Source organism: Myotis lucifugus, unplaced genomic scaffold (assembly GCF_000147115.1).
Source record: "Myotis lucifugus unplaced genomic scaffold, Myoluc2.0 scaffold_253, whole genome shotgun sequence".
NCBI lineage: Eukaryota > Metazoa > Chordata > Mammalia > Chiroptera > Vespertilionidae > Myotis > Myotis lucifugus.
The window spans coordinates 1472345-1486725 of NW_005871301.1; the positions used below are offsets into that span (position 1 = coordinate 1472345).

Here is a 14381-nt window from a genome sequence, read left to right on the forward strand (position 1 = left end):
ATCCATTAGTTTTTAAACCACAATTAGAGACTGTATTTCTAATGAACTAGTTTTCTAGTTAAAAATAAGGGCAAAGAAATCCCATTTACCCATATATACTAATGTTTATAAAACGCCACGTGATGAATATTTTTAGAAGCAATCTCCTGAGAGCCCAAATTAGAAAACTTAAATAAAGCACAGTCCTTCTAAAATGGGGCTGTGACTTGGGAACGCTCCTCCCCCAATCATTTAAACTAGTTAAATAGTTATAGTCTGCTTCAAGAGAATTGGATGGCTCTTACCAATTTTACATGTTTTTAACATTTATTTGAATGCTTCCTGTGTGCCAGAGACTGCTATACACTTTACATGTGTCATTTCACTTGTTGGTCATAGAAACGACGGATGAAAGCAGCAGTGTCCCTTACAGGAAAGAAAACTGAGATTGGGGGGGGCGGGGGGGGGGAATGTTTTGCCTAAGGTCACGCGGCAAGTGTGTGACCTGGACTTGAACTTCACAGCCTTGCTTCTTAACCACTATTGCGTAATCAGAGACTGAAATCTTCCTCTTTATTGCGTAACTATACCTGGAAGGAGCTGCTAACTCTGTTAGTTAATTCTTGTCGGGAAGAGAAGCACTGACCAGCTGTGGAAACCACAGCAACGAAACCAAAAATGAAAGTACCCAAGTGGGCTGGAGGACTTGGAAGAGGGAGACCTGAGTTTGCACTTGGCTCAGTTACTTAGCTCATATCACTTTCTCCGGAAAGCCTGTCCCTACCACGTCCTCCTCTTGTTTGTCTCTATTAGAACGCTGAGCTCACTGCAATAATCACCGTCTTGGGATGATTCTAAGGTGCACATCCTTTTTATTTTAAGTAGAATCAGTACGCATCTTATCGTAAAATTAATTGGCAGCATTCCTCCTTAATTATTGGTGCCTAAAATAAGAATGTGACTTATGGTGGCATGTTAGATTTGACCAGATGCAGTATTTGTTTTACATGTGTTCCCAAGAAAATGTTTACATCTTCCCCATGGTTTTAAATACCAGGTATAGACAATGATTTTCCAATTTCTAGTCCAGTATTCTTTTATGCTCCAGTCCTATAAAATTTCCCTTGCTGTCTCCGGGGTCACAGATTCTATGTCTACTTTCTTTCCAAGTCAGCTTGTCTTCTAGTGTTCCCTCATCTCAGAAAACGGCATCTACATTAGTACATTTGTGAACTAAAAAGCCACAAGTTCGGCCTCCCAGTTCCACCCCATACAGACCAGTGTTGTGAACACACGGTGAAGTGAGTCACCGTGCTCCTCATCTGTAACTTGGGGAGCGTTATCACACCTACCTCTGAGGGTTGATCGTGAGGACAACAAAACATCGAGTGAATGCTAGCTGCCACTGACCATCATATGTATCTGTGACCTCTCTCCTTACTCTGCACATGTAATTAGTTCATCATCACATCCTCTGGTAGGTAGATCCTTCAGAATATCTCAGATCCCTCCACTTTCATCTTGTTGCCACTTCTCCAGTCCAAGCTCCTATTTTTCTTGCCTATAGTAACTAATCTTGTAGCTTCTACTCTTTCCCATCTCTAGTCCATTCAGGTACTTAGACCACTAGAGCCATCTTTTAAATCAGATCATGCCACTGCTTAAAACCCTTCCCAATGCACTGGTATAACAAACCCCAAATCCTTAACATGGGTATACTGTTCTCAGTTTTATGCTTGGCCTCTGCCTACTTTCAGCCTCATTTTATGCCACTCTACCTCCTTTCTCCCAAAACTCCCACTCAGATTTCAGCTTAGGTCCCTCTTCCTCAGAGACATTCCCTGATCTTCCAAACTAAATTAGGTTCTTCAGTCCTAATGTATAGTTCTTTTTTTAAAAAAATTATTTTATTTTATTTCAGAGAGGAAGGGAGAGGGAGAGAGAGAAATAGAAACATCAATGATGAGAGAGAATCATTGATTGGCTGCCTCCTGCATGCCCCCTCCGGGAATCAAGCTCACAACCTGGGCATGTGCCCTGACCGGGAATCAAACCGTGACCTCCTGGTTCATAGGTGGATGCTCAACCACTGAGCCGTGCCGGCTGGGCATAATGCATAGTTCTTTATAATGTATATATACTTTTTATACTTGGAGGTGATCAGTTCCTCCCCAACTGAAGGTAAGGGAATGAGGTGATTTCTCCAAGGTCGTAGAGCTAGTTGTGGTAAAACTGGAATGCCAATCCAGGACTGGCCGACCTAAAGCTGTGCCATCTCCATGGTCCTTCCTTTGCTTCTTGGATGGCAAAAAAGAGAATATGAATCAATGTGCTAGGCTTCAAAATGTGGCCTTCTTCTCATTTAACTTGTGGGTTGTTCCTTTAATAGCCATCTCTGTGTGAGCCTTCATTCTCCCATATTAGATTACAAACCTGTTGAAGTAAGACCTATTTCATATAGATTATATACCTAGTACTTATATAAATTACCTTGCCTATAGTAGATACTCATTAAAGAACTATTTTAATCCATTTAATCTTTTCAAGGTTTGGAGCTGTGTCATGAATTACTCTTCTTCCCATGAGTGACAGAGTACATTTTGTTGTCTTTTTTATGCTAATGCAATGTTTTGTTTATTCTGTCCATTAATAACTAATATTTGAGAACATTTACAGTATTAATGGAACTTAGTCTAAGAGAAGGTCAGCTAAACATTTTCAACATATTTCAAAAACATATCAAAAATCATAAAAAATTATGTTAATCTACATACTTTTATGTAAAGTTCTTTGACTGTAAGATAGAACATTTGGTTTACTTCACTGATAGGAATATCTCTTAATGCTGGGATGGCCTCTTTTGGTATTTCTTCTGCTCTTAATTTTTGGCATAGTTATGTGTGATTGTTTGAATGGAGTTGTGGCCAGGTACTCATCATATTTACTCCAAATAAGAGTACATAACTGATTACTACAGTAATAAGGAGGTAGATGGGCAATGCAACTGCCCAATACTTTTGAGGCCAATAGGTTCAACCTAAGGAATTTGGCCAAAATTCAGGAATAAAAGCCCATACGAGATATAGTATGAAGCCAAATTCGGAGCTTAAGAAAAGAACAAAGCCATAACTTGATCTTTCTGGGAATGGAGACGGTGAATTTTCCACCAATTTCTCTGTGACTTTAGGTAATCAGCGTGGAGACCCTGCGCAGGCACGGACCCCCAACCCCAGAGCCCAGGGGCGAGAGAGGAAACACTGAGCGGGAGGCTCAGTGGCCACGGCTCCCCCACCCCCCATTCCAGACCCCTGTGCAGGCACGGACCCCCAACCCCAGAGCCCAGGGGCGAGAGAGGAAACACTGAGCGGGAGGAGGTTGATAATTTGTGTCTTCATGGATTATTATGGCCAATAGGTTCAACCTAAGGAATTTGGCCAAAATTCAACTAGGTGCCTAAACTGGTTGTAAAGTGAAGTTGATAAATTGTGTCTTCATGGATTATTATGCTGTTTCACTGGAAAAAGAATTAACCTTAAGTATTTTGTTTCGCTTCAGGAATTAAGTGATCTACAGCGTGACCCACCTGCTCACTGCTCCGCCGGACCTGTGGGAGACGACCGTAAGCTTTGCTTTATTGCTAGCATTTTGCTACAGTTAATAATACAGGTTCCAACATTTGTTAATGACTCCAAAACTCCTTTATTTGTTTCAGTGTTCCACTGGCAAGCAACTATTATGGGACCTGTAAGTATGATTCCTATATATGAAATTAATCCCCTCAGCCATGCTTAATTCTTGCCGTTTCACCTTTGATCAGATATTTGTGGCTCAGGTTGAATTTTCTTGTATCTGAATCACCCAGGAAGCAAAATGTAATTACAGGGTTTATGATAATTGTCTACAGCACTGATGGCGAATACTTCTAGGATCATTGTCGTGTGTTTTCCTTTGCCAAATCCTTGATCAATTACGTATAGTTCTGGATCACCCACAATTTGTAACCAGGCTGTGTGTTTCCTTTGTCTTTTTTTTTTTTAACACAAAAAAACTGGTTCAGAACTAAGCATAATTATTCTCACATCAACAGTTTTAGTAGGTCAGAAATAAGTGTAAGTAACCCAATAATGAATTCCTATAAGTAACAAATACCAGTTTGCACTAAGTTTTATCACTTCCTATTTGTGAGAGAGAACTGATAAAATACTGTAGTGGGTCTATCTTTTCCACCTCATGAGTTTGCTGCTTTCAGTTTTCTTGGATTATCCTGAAGTCAAAATTACCTGCTATTTTATGAGTGGCTTTCTCAACACTTAACTGCCTTTGTTAAGATTATTTGTTTCTACATCCAAGAGGCAGTTATGACTAGAAAGAGGCTTTCCTTTCTATGAGCAAAAATCCGATTGCATAAGAATGGGCACTGATAGCTCAAAGATGCCTTCCGGGAAACATAGTAACATGTTTCCATGAACATCTTTCTCTCTTCTCTTCCCCCCAAAGAGTTTTATCTTGTCTTTATCTTGTCTTTAACTTAAAAAAAAAAAATTACTGATTTTTCAGAGAAAGAGTACTGGGCAAGTATCTCAGTTGCTAAATTGTTAGGTTAGCCTTTTAAAGGGTAAAATGCAGCATATTTATTTAAACAACGTTTAAGAATCTGGTTATTTGTTTGTTTTCCGTTGCTTACTAAGAACCTTCAAAATACTATCTTTAAAAGACCCATTCTTACCACTTGAATTATAGCCCTTCAAAAATATTTCTTAGGTGAATTACATGTAGCAAATGGTTATAATTATGTTACTCATAGTCCCTTTATTTTAGTAATGTAAACATGTTATTCTGTCGTATTACTTGAAAATCTAAGCAGACCATGACTGTCAATTGTAATGTACTTATGTTTTCTGCATTCCTTATTATTTTTTATGAACTAGAATTAAGCAATACATGTAGTAAGAATAATTATACAGTGCAGTCCTCTAGTATATATGCAGAAATTAAGGAAGAAGTAATGATAGGCTTGCTATTATAACCAAAGTGTTAGTATAACATGATAAATTTAATTAAATATAAGGGAATTAAAATAAAATATTAGCTATTGTTTGCTACCTTTTAAAAAAGTATCTTTTTTCCCTCGCTTGTAGCATATTTTCTAATTGCCATAAAGATTCCTGGCCAAATGTAGATTCTTCTTGTTGATTCCTAATTTGACAATTCCATGAATATTGAATTTATTAGTTTTGTTTGGAACCTTTTCACATTATTTTACAAGTTATTATTGAGTGAAGATTTGCGGTCTAAATTGTGTAATGCTGTCCCTTAGCCTATCCTTTTCATAACTTGTTCTCTTCAGTTCATCTCCATTATTTTTTTTTCTTAATATATTTTTGTTGATTTCAGAGAGGAAGGGAAGGGAGAGGAGACAGAGAGATAGAAACATTGGTGATGAGAGAGAATCATTGATCGGCTGCTTCCTGCACGCCCCACACTGGGGATCGAGCCCTCAACCCCAGGCATGTGCCCTGACCGGGAATGGAACCATGACCTCCTGGTTCATAGGTTGACACTCAACTACTGAGCCACACTGGCTGGGCTCATCTCCATTCTTGCCCCTTAGAAGACTATTAGGACTTAAGTTTCATAAATTAGAAGGTAAATACTAGCCCCAGCCCTTTTTTTCATACTGATTACTGCCTCAGAAAATTATTCTTTTCTTACAGCAGTCTTGTGTGTATACTGATATTTAAAAATCTATACTCGTAAACAGATTTGATTGGGCAAGTCACACAACTGTGTGTGTGTCCTATTTTTTATTTGCTTTAAACTCTATGATGTTGACATGATAGTTGGAAAATCCTCCTTCATACGTGCAAAAGAAAGTCTGTTTTCAAGGTAAATGATTTGAACTTTTGACAAAATGATGGCATGTTTTTCAAACTGACATATTTTGGTGGGGAGGGGGGTCATCTGAGGTTATTAAATAAATGTAGTAATCAAACACTGATGCAAATGTTTTGTGATTTCAGCCTGATAGCGCATATCAAGGCGGAGTCTTCTTTCTCACTGTACATTTTCCAACAGACTATCCTTTTAAACCACCAAAGGTATTTTTATTTTTGTGATTGATGACAAAAGGGGTATATCCAGAGATATTTTTATTATGTCCAAGACAGGTTAGCGTGTTCAACTGTTCTGTAAAACTACTAAGTCTAAAGTATGTTTCTTACTCAAACAATTGTATTATGTTTGTAAAACAAAAGGCAGTGTCTGTTACGCTGTAAATTAGGTTCCTTTCTTTTCCTCTTCATTAGATCTCTGTAGTTTGGGTTTTATGGTCAGGAATCAGACTTTTCCACTTAGGGGATTATCTTTCCAAAGTTGACTCTTTTTTTTCAGTTTTAAGTATTCAACAAGCATTTATTGAACACTTACCATGTTCTGTGACATTGGAGAATACAAAAGTAAATAAGACACAGGCCTTTTATTTAGTGTGGTGGGAGGGATAAAAACATGTTCTTATTCAATTTAATTTAAATTAGATCTAAAGAGGGAACAAATGATGGGGATCCATCAGGAGGGAGAAAATCATTAACAACTTCTGTCATTCAGGAAACAATTATTTCATTTTATTTTATTTTTTCAAATTATAAGAGCAGCTTATTTAGAAAATTACAGAGGTAGTAGAAGTGAGCCAGCCAGGCTGCATAGGCTTGGGAAACAAGTTACAGGAGCAAAAGACAGCCCGTGGAGCTTAGGAGAGAGAAAGGCAGATGTAACGCACCAGGGGGAGGTGGAAGGGCCAGGGAAAGGCGCCGCTGTGCTCCGGAGAGGAAGAGCAAATAATTATTTTAGATTTTTAAAAATACCTGAATAGCGTTATATACACATGAAACGGTATAACAAAAAGTCTTGTGGGAGATTAGGATTCCTGGTGGGTTTCTTAGGACAGGTTACAAACTCAGGCCCCTCCACTTTCACCCAGAACAGGGTCAGCACCCTATTTTTAGACCCTAATGTCACTTCCAGGTATTCTTGATAAGCAAACGAAGAAAAGGATTACTTTGGGGGATCATCAAAGCCATGGTTAATTACTTCAGCTGCTACTCAGCAGTCATATCAGCTCTCATACTGCACTCTCCAAAATATTTCTCAGGTTCTTGCTGGAGGTGGCGGGGGAGAGCGGTGGGGGAAGCGGGGGAGTGGGAAAACTTACTTTATCTGCTTTCACATGCCTAGTAGCTAAAACTTTGTGCACACAAAGTGGATGCTCATTCAATTTGTGTTGAATACATTTCTCAACTAGGGTGCTTAAATTTAAAGACATTTTACCCTAGAGTAAGTTGGTTCTGTTTTGCTCATTGTTCATGGATTGTCACATTTTTATTTTGTTTTGTGTTATATTTAGATTGCTTTCACAACAAAAATTTATCATCCAAACATAAACAGTAATGGAAGTATTTGTCTTGATATCCTGAGGTCACAATGGTCACCAGCTCTGACTGTATCAAAAGGTAATTTCATTTATCAGATATATGACAGCTGATAATAGTGAAACAGGAAAAATACAGAAGTATCTAAGGCCCAAAGTTTAAAAAAAACAAAACAACCTACTGTGTTTTATCCTGCTTTGATTTTGCTTTGCTTTCATAGCTCTTATATGTATTCTTTTTAGCTTTTTTTATATGTTTTTATTTATTTCAGAGAGGAAGGGAGAGGGAGAAAGAGATGAAAACATCAGTGATGAGAGAAAGTCATTGATTGGCTGCCTCCTGCATGCCCCCTACTGGGAATCAAGCTCACAACCCAGGCACGTGCCCTGACTGGGAATCAAACCATGACCTCCTGGTTCATAGGTTGATGCTCAACCACTGAGCCACACCAGCCAGGCCTCTTTAGCCTTTAACAGTTAATTTGGTGGTGGTGGTGTTGGTAAGCAAATCTAAATGATGAAGTAAGAGAAATTTAAAATGTGAGAGCTAGAAATTTGGGGATAAGCCTCTCGACATTTTACCTTTTAGTTTTAGCTTATCTTTAAGAAGAGACAAGTAAATATATGATTCTACGGCCCATTGTCCCATTTATTAAATGGAATTACTGACATAATGATTAAAGGTTTACATTTGTTTTACTTCATCTAAGAAGAAATATCAGATTAGGTTGATAAATGATTTAAGACATATTTCACATTTTAGAATGATGCAGTACATCTAACATTATTCTAAACTAGTGATTTTCAACGTTTTTCATCTTAAGACACACATACACTAATTATTAAAATCCTGTGGCACACCAAAAAATATTATTTTTCCTGATCTGAGAAAAAATACATATAATTTTGATTCATTCAACACAACATATTGTTGTGTTGGCTGTTGTCATTTTTTATTTGATAATCTAAGGAAAAAGATGTCAGTGCCCCTGACTAAATACTCTGGTATTGTGTGTTTTAAAATTCTTCAGCGTACCAGTTGAAAATCACTGCTCTAAACTTTGAGTAATCAATAGCATTATCATAATGACTAATACATACACCATGTGGATTCTTAACGTAATTTGTAACATTGTTCTTTGCTAAATTATCAGATGTGTACATCTGAAGCCCTTTTTGTTTTTTTAGCAAATACTATTTGCTGTGTGAATCCTCTTAAATCAAGTCTTGTTTCTCTAAACAGAAGAGCACCTGACAGTTGGAAAATATTGTTTTGAGTTAGAAGCATCTGCCCCTGAAGTAACTTGGTAGATTTTCCTTTTATAAAATTCAAGAAAATTGTTTCTCTTGAAGGATTCACGGAGAGATCCATGGTCATTTAAAAATTAAAACAAAAGAAATAAATGCTATCTGAATATATGACTTGTTTTTAAAAGTGATGAGGTTTATAGGAAACAGAGTCTACAGCCATAATTTTTTCAAGTATTAGGTAAATAATAGCCCTTTATGTCAGTTAGTTATTTGTGAATGGCAGTTTTTCTGACCTAAAATGTTTGTATAAAATGTTCATGTAGATTTCATTGTCCTTTAAAAAATCTTACACATGGTAGTGTAGCTGTTATGCACTAGATGTAGGAAAGATTCTGTGTCAAAGGGTTATTCAAATTCATATGTTCTTTCCTGGAATGGTATTGGAAAATATAATTCATTTGGCATAAGCAGCTAAATACTTACACATATACTGGTAAAAAAAATGGCAGACTGCCAGATGTTGAACATTTATCTTCTGATATTGGTAGCTTTTTATAAAGAACTAGGGGCCTGGTGCACAAAATTCGTGCACTTGGGGGAGGGGTTTCCCCTCAGCCCAGCCTGCCCCCTCTCACAGACTGGGAGCCCTCAGGGGATGTCCTACTGATGGCTTAGGCCCGCTGAAAGTGGGCCTAAGCCGCAGTCTGACCTCCCTCCATGGGAGGCGACCCGGCTGATTAGGGGAAGGCGCCAGCCCAATCACCCTGCTGCTGCAGCCACTGTCAGCCACTGCAGCTGCCAAGGTGTTTTCATCAACATGGACTCCAGTCCCTTCACCATGAAAAAAATGACAACTTTCTTTAGGCATTTTCAAGATGTGTCTTTCATAGGATATGACATTTCTTTCTTTTTTTTTTTTTTATCCTCACCTGAGAATATGTTTCCATTGATTTTTAGAGAATGTGGAAGAGAGAGGAAAAGACAGAGAGAAACATCAATGTGAGAGGGACACTTTGATTGGTTGCCTCCTGCATGAGCCCTGACCTGGGCCTTGGCCAGGGAGGAGCCTGCAACCTAGGTACATGCCCTTGATCAGAATCAACCCGGACCCTGTGGTGGGCAGGCTGAGGCTCTATCCACTGAGCCAAACTGGCTAGGGCAGGGCATGACAATTCTTAGCCCTCCAGCAGCAGACCTTCGTTTTTTCCTCTAGGAGTGAGGTGAAAAAACCCTAGATCACCTTTTTGGATTCTTGTTACCCAAGTTACCAAGAACATTACCAGTGGCGTACAGGGAGCTTAGCCAATGAACTGTCAGAAAAGGTGTTTCCCCTGCAGCTCACCCGCAGAGGCAGGACTGCTGGCAAACCTAGGCTGGCACACCCCCTGTCTCCGCGACTGCTCAAGCCTCCAATGCGGCTTAGGCAGGGCCCCCCAGCTCCGATCAAGCCTCTGCCCGAGGCTTGGGCAAGGCCACCCCCCCTCCCCTCCGCTCAGGCCCTGCTCAAGCCTCTGCTGCCCCACCCCCATGGCGCCAAGGTCAGTAGACCAGGAGTGGCCAGGGGTGTTCTGGGACCAAGGTCGCTCAGGGCCTATGCTGGGGCCTGCAGGCTCTGAGCTGCCTGGGTCCTTAGGATGTTCCCGGGACCTAGGCCGCTGGGGGCCTGCATATGCAAAATAACCTGCCATCTTTGTTGGGTTAATTTGCATACCCACTCCTGATTGGGTGGTGGGTGTGGCTTGTGGGTGTAGCGGAGGTATGGTCAATTTGCATGTTTCTCTTTTATTAGCTAGGATAATTAGTATTGGCCGCTACCGAGTGTTCTGGGCGCCCGAGTGTGGACGTTTGGTCCCCGCTGGCGGCGCCCTCGCTTTCTGGTAGCGGCGGGGAGCTGGTGGCTGCGGCCTTTCGGGCTGGGATGAAACGCGCTCTCGGCGGAGCCAGGAGAGCCGAGCCGGAGCCATGACCAGTACAGTGATAGCAGTTGGATTGACCATTGCTGCTGCAGGATTTGCAGGCCGTTATGTTTTGCAAGCCATGAAGCATATGGAGCCTCAAGTGAAACAAGTTTTTCAAAGTTTACCAAAATCTGCCTTCAGTGGTGGCTATTACAGAGCCCTACTGCCAATAAAGGAAAAATAAGAGATGCTCACTGACGAATTATGCTTTTAAATCACCCAGACAAGGGAGGATCTCCTTATATAGCAGCCAAAATCAATGAAGCTAAAGATTTACTAGACGGTCAAGCCAAAAAATGAAGTAAATGTATGGTGAATTTTAAGTTGTTAGTCATGTATATGAAAACAGCTTTTTATAATAAATGTCCTGAAGCTACACATTTTAAAAATGATTTAGCACAAACTAAAAAAAAAAAAATTAGTATTGATGCTTTCTGGTAACTGTCTTCAGTAACAGTTTCAAATGGCCTCAGTTTCCTCATATGTAGAGTGGGAATTATAATATTATAGGGTCACTATGCACCTGACACACAGTAAGCACACAATGAGTGTCAACATTCCGTTTTACTTATCTTAAAACATTTGATTTTGTGCGTAATAGTGAAATCAGGGCTTGTGGCTGGGCAGCAGGCCTGTGGAGATGAGGAACTTGCCTCTTGCTTATTTTGTAAGATAGCTTATACCCGCTACCTAAAAATACAGCTATTTTAATGTCTTATTTTAAATGTCTTATTTTGATTTTTATCTGGAAACTTTTTGGAGACATTAGCCTAGGTTTAATATACAATGGAAGCTAAGGAAGATAAGTATTAGTTTTAATATTAGTGCTCTTAGCACCCACTTTTTGTGTCATGTAAGAATCAACTTTGCTTTATACATTCACCTGTGGAATTTGAAGAATAGGAAAAGATAAGGGGAACATAGTAGAGGAGGCTGAAGATGCAAGGTTGTTCCAAAGATTCCACAGACCCCCTCAGAAGTGGTGGCATGCAGTTGAGGCAAGAGAGGAACCAGTCTTGTTCCCTCTTTTTTCATATACTTAGATTTGTGTGTGTGTGTGGCTATTTGTATTTATATTTGACGTAATGTGGCAAGAAACAACTACTTTTAAAATTTTCATCTATATTTAAAAATGTACAAGTTACAGAGTAACTATTCACATTGTTTTTCCATGCATGCGATACAAATAATATACATGGAATGAAAGAGTCGTTGAGAAAAATCTTATAAATCTTCCTTCTTTGTGGACACTGTATATCACTAAGCCAGAGTATAAAAGTACATGAGCACAATGTCCGAATGGTTTGGACTATTAACTGTAATTTGATTGATTTACCTTGAATTGATTAGAACACAGATTTTCTGTATTAAAATAGAATAAAATGGACAGTTTCCTCTACAGAAGTATCTCTAAGAGACATCTAAAGTTAGGATGCTATTCTAAAAAGTTTTTTATTATGTATCATTTGGGGTATGTGTCTGTTACCAAAATATTTTTGTAGAAAACACTTGAGTTTAAAGATTATAATAGCTACTTTAGAGGTCCACATTTTTTAAATAAATAGAAATTCAAATAGAATTTAAACCTTTAAAAATTATAATTTTGCATATTATGTATATTATATGGTAATTTCATAATTTTAAAAATTAAAAATACTTGCTACCAGCTATAGTCTAAAATGTAATTTAATGTTTTGTTTTCTTTGTAAGTTAATTGTCTATATTCAATGAAATTATTTTCACATATGTAATTGTATAAAGAAGAAAGATCATTATCTAATATGGTATTCTCTTTTCAATATAGTTTTATTGTCCATATGTTCTCTACTTTGTGATCCTAATCCAGATGACCCCTTAGTACCAGATATTGCACAAATCTATAAATCAGACAAAGAAAAGTAAGTATTACCAATATATTTAATAAGTACATTTAGTTATGCTTATTATACTTAACATTGATTTTGTTTTTCTTTCCAGTGTAGTAAACCTTTCTTTTTAAACTGTCTTTTTACAAAAAAAAATCTTGTTCTTTTTCACATACTCTTCAATCCTTTACTTTTTAATAGTACACGTTCTGTATTTGCACAGTAGGTTATGTTTTTGGTAGGGAAGAATTATGTATAATTCTAGGGAGTAAATTTAAAAATGAAAGAATTTGGTGATTGGGAAGTGTTGGATATTATATTCCTAATCTCCCAGGAAAAGAAGTTATCCCTAACCCACCCAAACTGACCTAGTTTTCAAGCTGTTTCATCTTACTGGTACCATTGATTCATTTGCAATTTACAAGTAATGCTCATTGCCTTTTATAGATTATTACCATAAATTGTTTTCTTTTTCATTTTGTTATTTATAATTTAGGTATGTTTTCATATAGGTTGTAGACAAATCCATCAGGTAAAAATTTGACTTAAGTTTTCTGTTTTATTTGTGCATAAGGCGAAGTCACATTGAACCAATAATTGGTATATGTATGATTACTGCAAGTAAGCATAGGAGGGTAGAGTATACTGTTTTATGTAGATAGATCTTCTACAAGATTCAATTTGTATGTTTTTACTATACCCCTTTTGTATGCCTACAGATACAACAGACACGCAAGAGAATGGACTCAGAAATATGCAATGTAAAATAAAAATAAATTTCATATATACCAGAGTACTGTAAAATCTAGGTTTTTTTCAATATTAACAGTAAATTGAGCACTGTTTACTGTTTCATTGCATCATGAAATCCTTTGATTTTTATCCATTTTAAATGTATTTCTGAAGCAAGACTAAACAAACTTCCAAAAATACCCTTAAGACTGTGATGAGAGTCTTTTTGTATGCATTGAGAAAGACATTTATTATGGATTTTAAGATACTTGGACATCTGCATCTTCAGCTTACAAGATCTACAAAACATCTGAAAAGTAACCAAATTATTTTTTGCTGAAATTAGATGTTTTTACATGAGAAATACTGTATGTGTTGTCTGTGTCGTCAGTTTTATAAATCTATTCAGATTTCATTCTTTGTTAGCTCACTTTATAATTTGTATTTTTTTACTGTATAGACTAAATATATTCTATTTACATGTATGTCAACTCATTACTTTTTTCCTGTGAACAGTATTGAAAAAAACCGAACAGCTGATAATTAAATGAATTAACTGTCTGTCTCCCTTGTCTTAGGGTTTTCTGTGTAGATCAATTGCAGATTTCTTAAACCTGAATGATCTTTACACTGTAATTCTCAGTATACTGATTATGGAGAAACACTTGTTTTGATTTTGTTATACTTGACTTAACTTTATTGCAATGTGAATTAATTGCACTGCTAAGTAGGAAGATGTGTAACTTTTATTTGTTGTTATTCACATTTGAATTTTTTTCTGTATAGGCAATATTATAATGACACCTTTTACAGATCTTAATGTAGCTTTTCCATATAAATAAAATGCTTTTTCTACTACTTGTCTTGATTACTTAAAAAGATAAAATAATACTTTATAAGTAAAGGATCAAAACTCTATGTTAAATTTTGCATGAAAATTAATTCCAAATTGTGAGACTAAGGTCTGTTGATTTGGCTAATTAACCACCATTAATTATATAAATTTTATTGCTTTAGCTTTTTATCTGTTCACTAAATTGTCAGTCTAAAGGTGATATAGATTGGTCCCTTGTTATAGAAGAGAATTTAGAATAAGTTAGTGTTTGTCTTGGATCACAACTAAAATGGATTAATTACTGAAGTACTAAGATGTGTGCGTATAAGATAGTGTCA

At 37.4% G+C, this 14381-nt stretch overlaps 1 protein-coding gene and 2 pseudogenes across 4 annotated transcripts in view; 2 read left to right on the top strand and 1 right to left on the bottom strand.

The window, feature by feature from the left end:
• The window catches only part of UBE2D1 (ubiquitin conjugating enzyme E2 D1), a 29908-nt gene extending 15842 nt beyond the window's left edge, over nucleotides 1-14066 (top strand). For 2 of the 4 annotated variants that reach the window (XM_006098895.2, XM_014464455.1), the window contains exons 2-7: nucleotides 3535-3598; nucleotides 3692-3723; nucleotides 6000-6077; nucleotides 7379-7484; nucleotides 12416-12509; nucleotides 13196-14066. In XM_006098895.2, coding sequence (XP_006098957.1) covers nucleotides 3535-3598; nucleotides 3692-3723; nucleotides 6000-6077; nucleotides 7379-7484; nucleotides 12416-12509; nucleotides 13196-13241 — 420 coding nt within the window. In that variant the 3' untranslated portion in view covers nucleotides 13242-14066. Of the gene's footprint in view, nucleotides 1-1376; nucleotides 1457-3534; nucleotides 3599-3691; nucleotides 3724-5999; nucleotides 6078-7378; nucleotides 7485-12415; nucleotides 12510-13195 lie in introns of those variants that run through there. The other 2 variants (XM_023762566.1, XM_023762565.1) reach the window with 2 other exon arrangements.
• On the bottom strand, nucleotides 2088-3278 carry LOC111827938 (annotated as a pseudogene).
• Nucleotides 9913-10995, top strand: LOC111827937 (annotated as a pseudogene).
• Nucleotides 14067-14381: the final 315 nt, after the last annotated feature.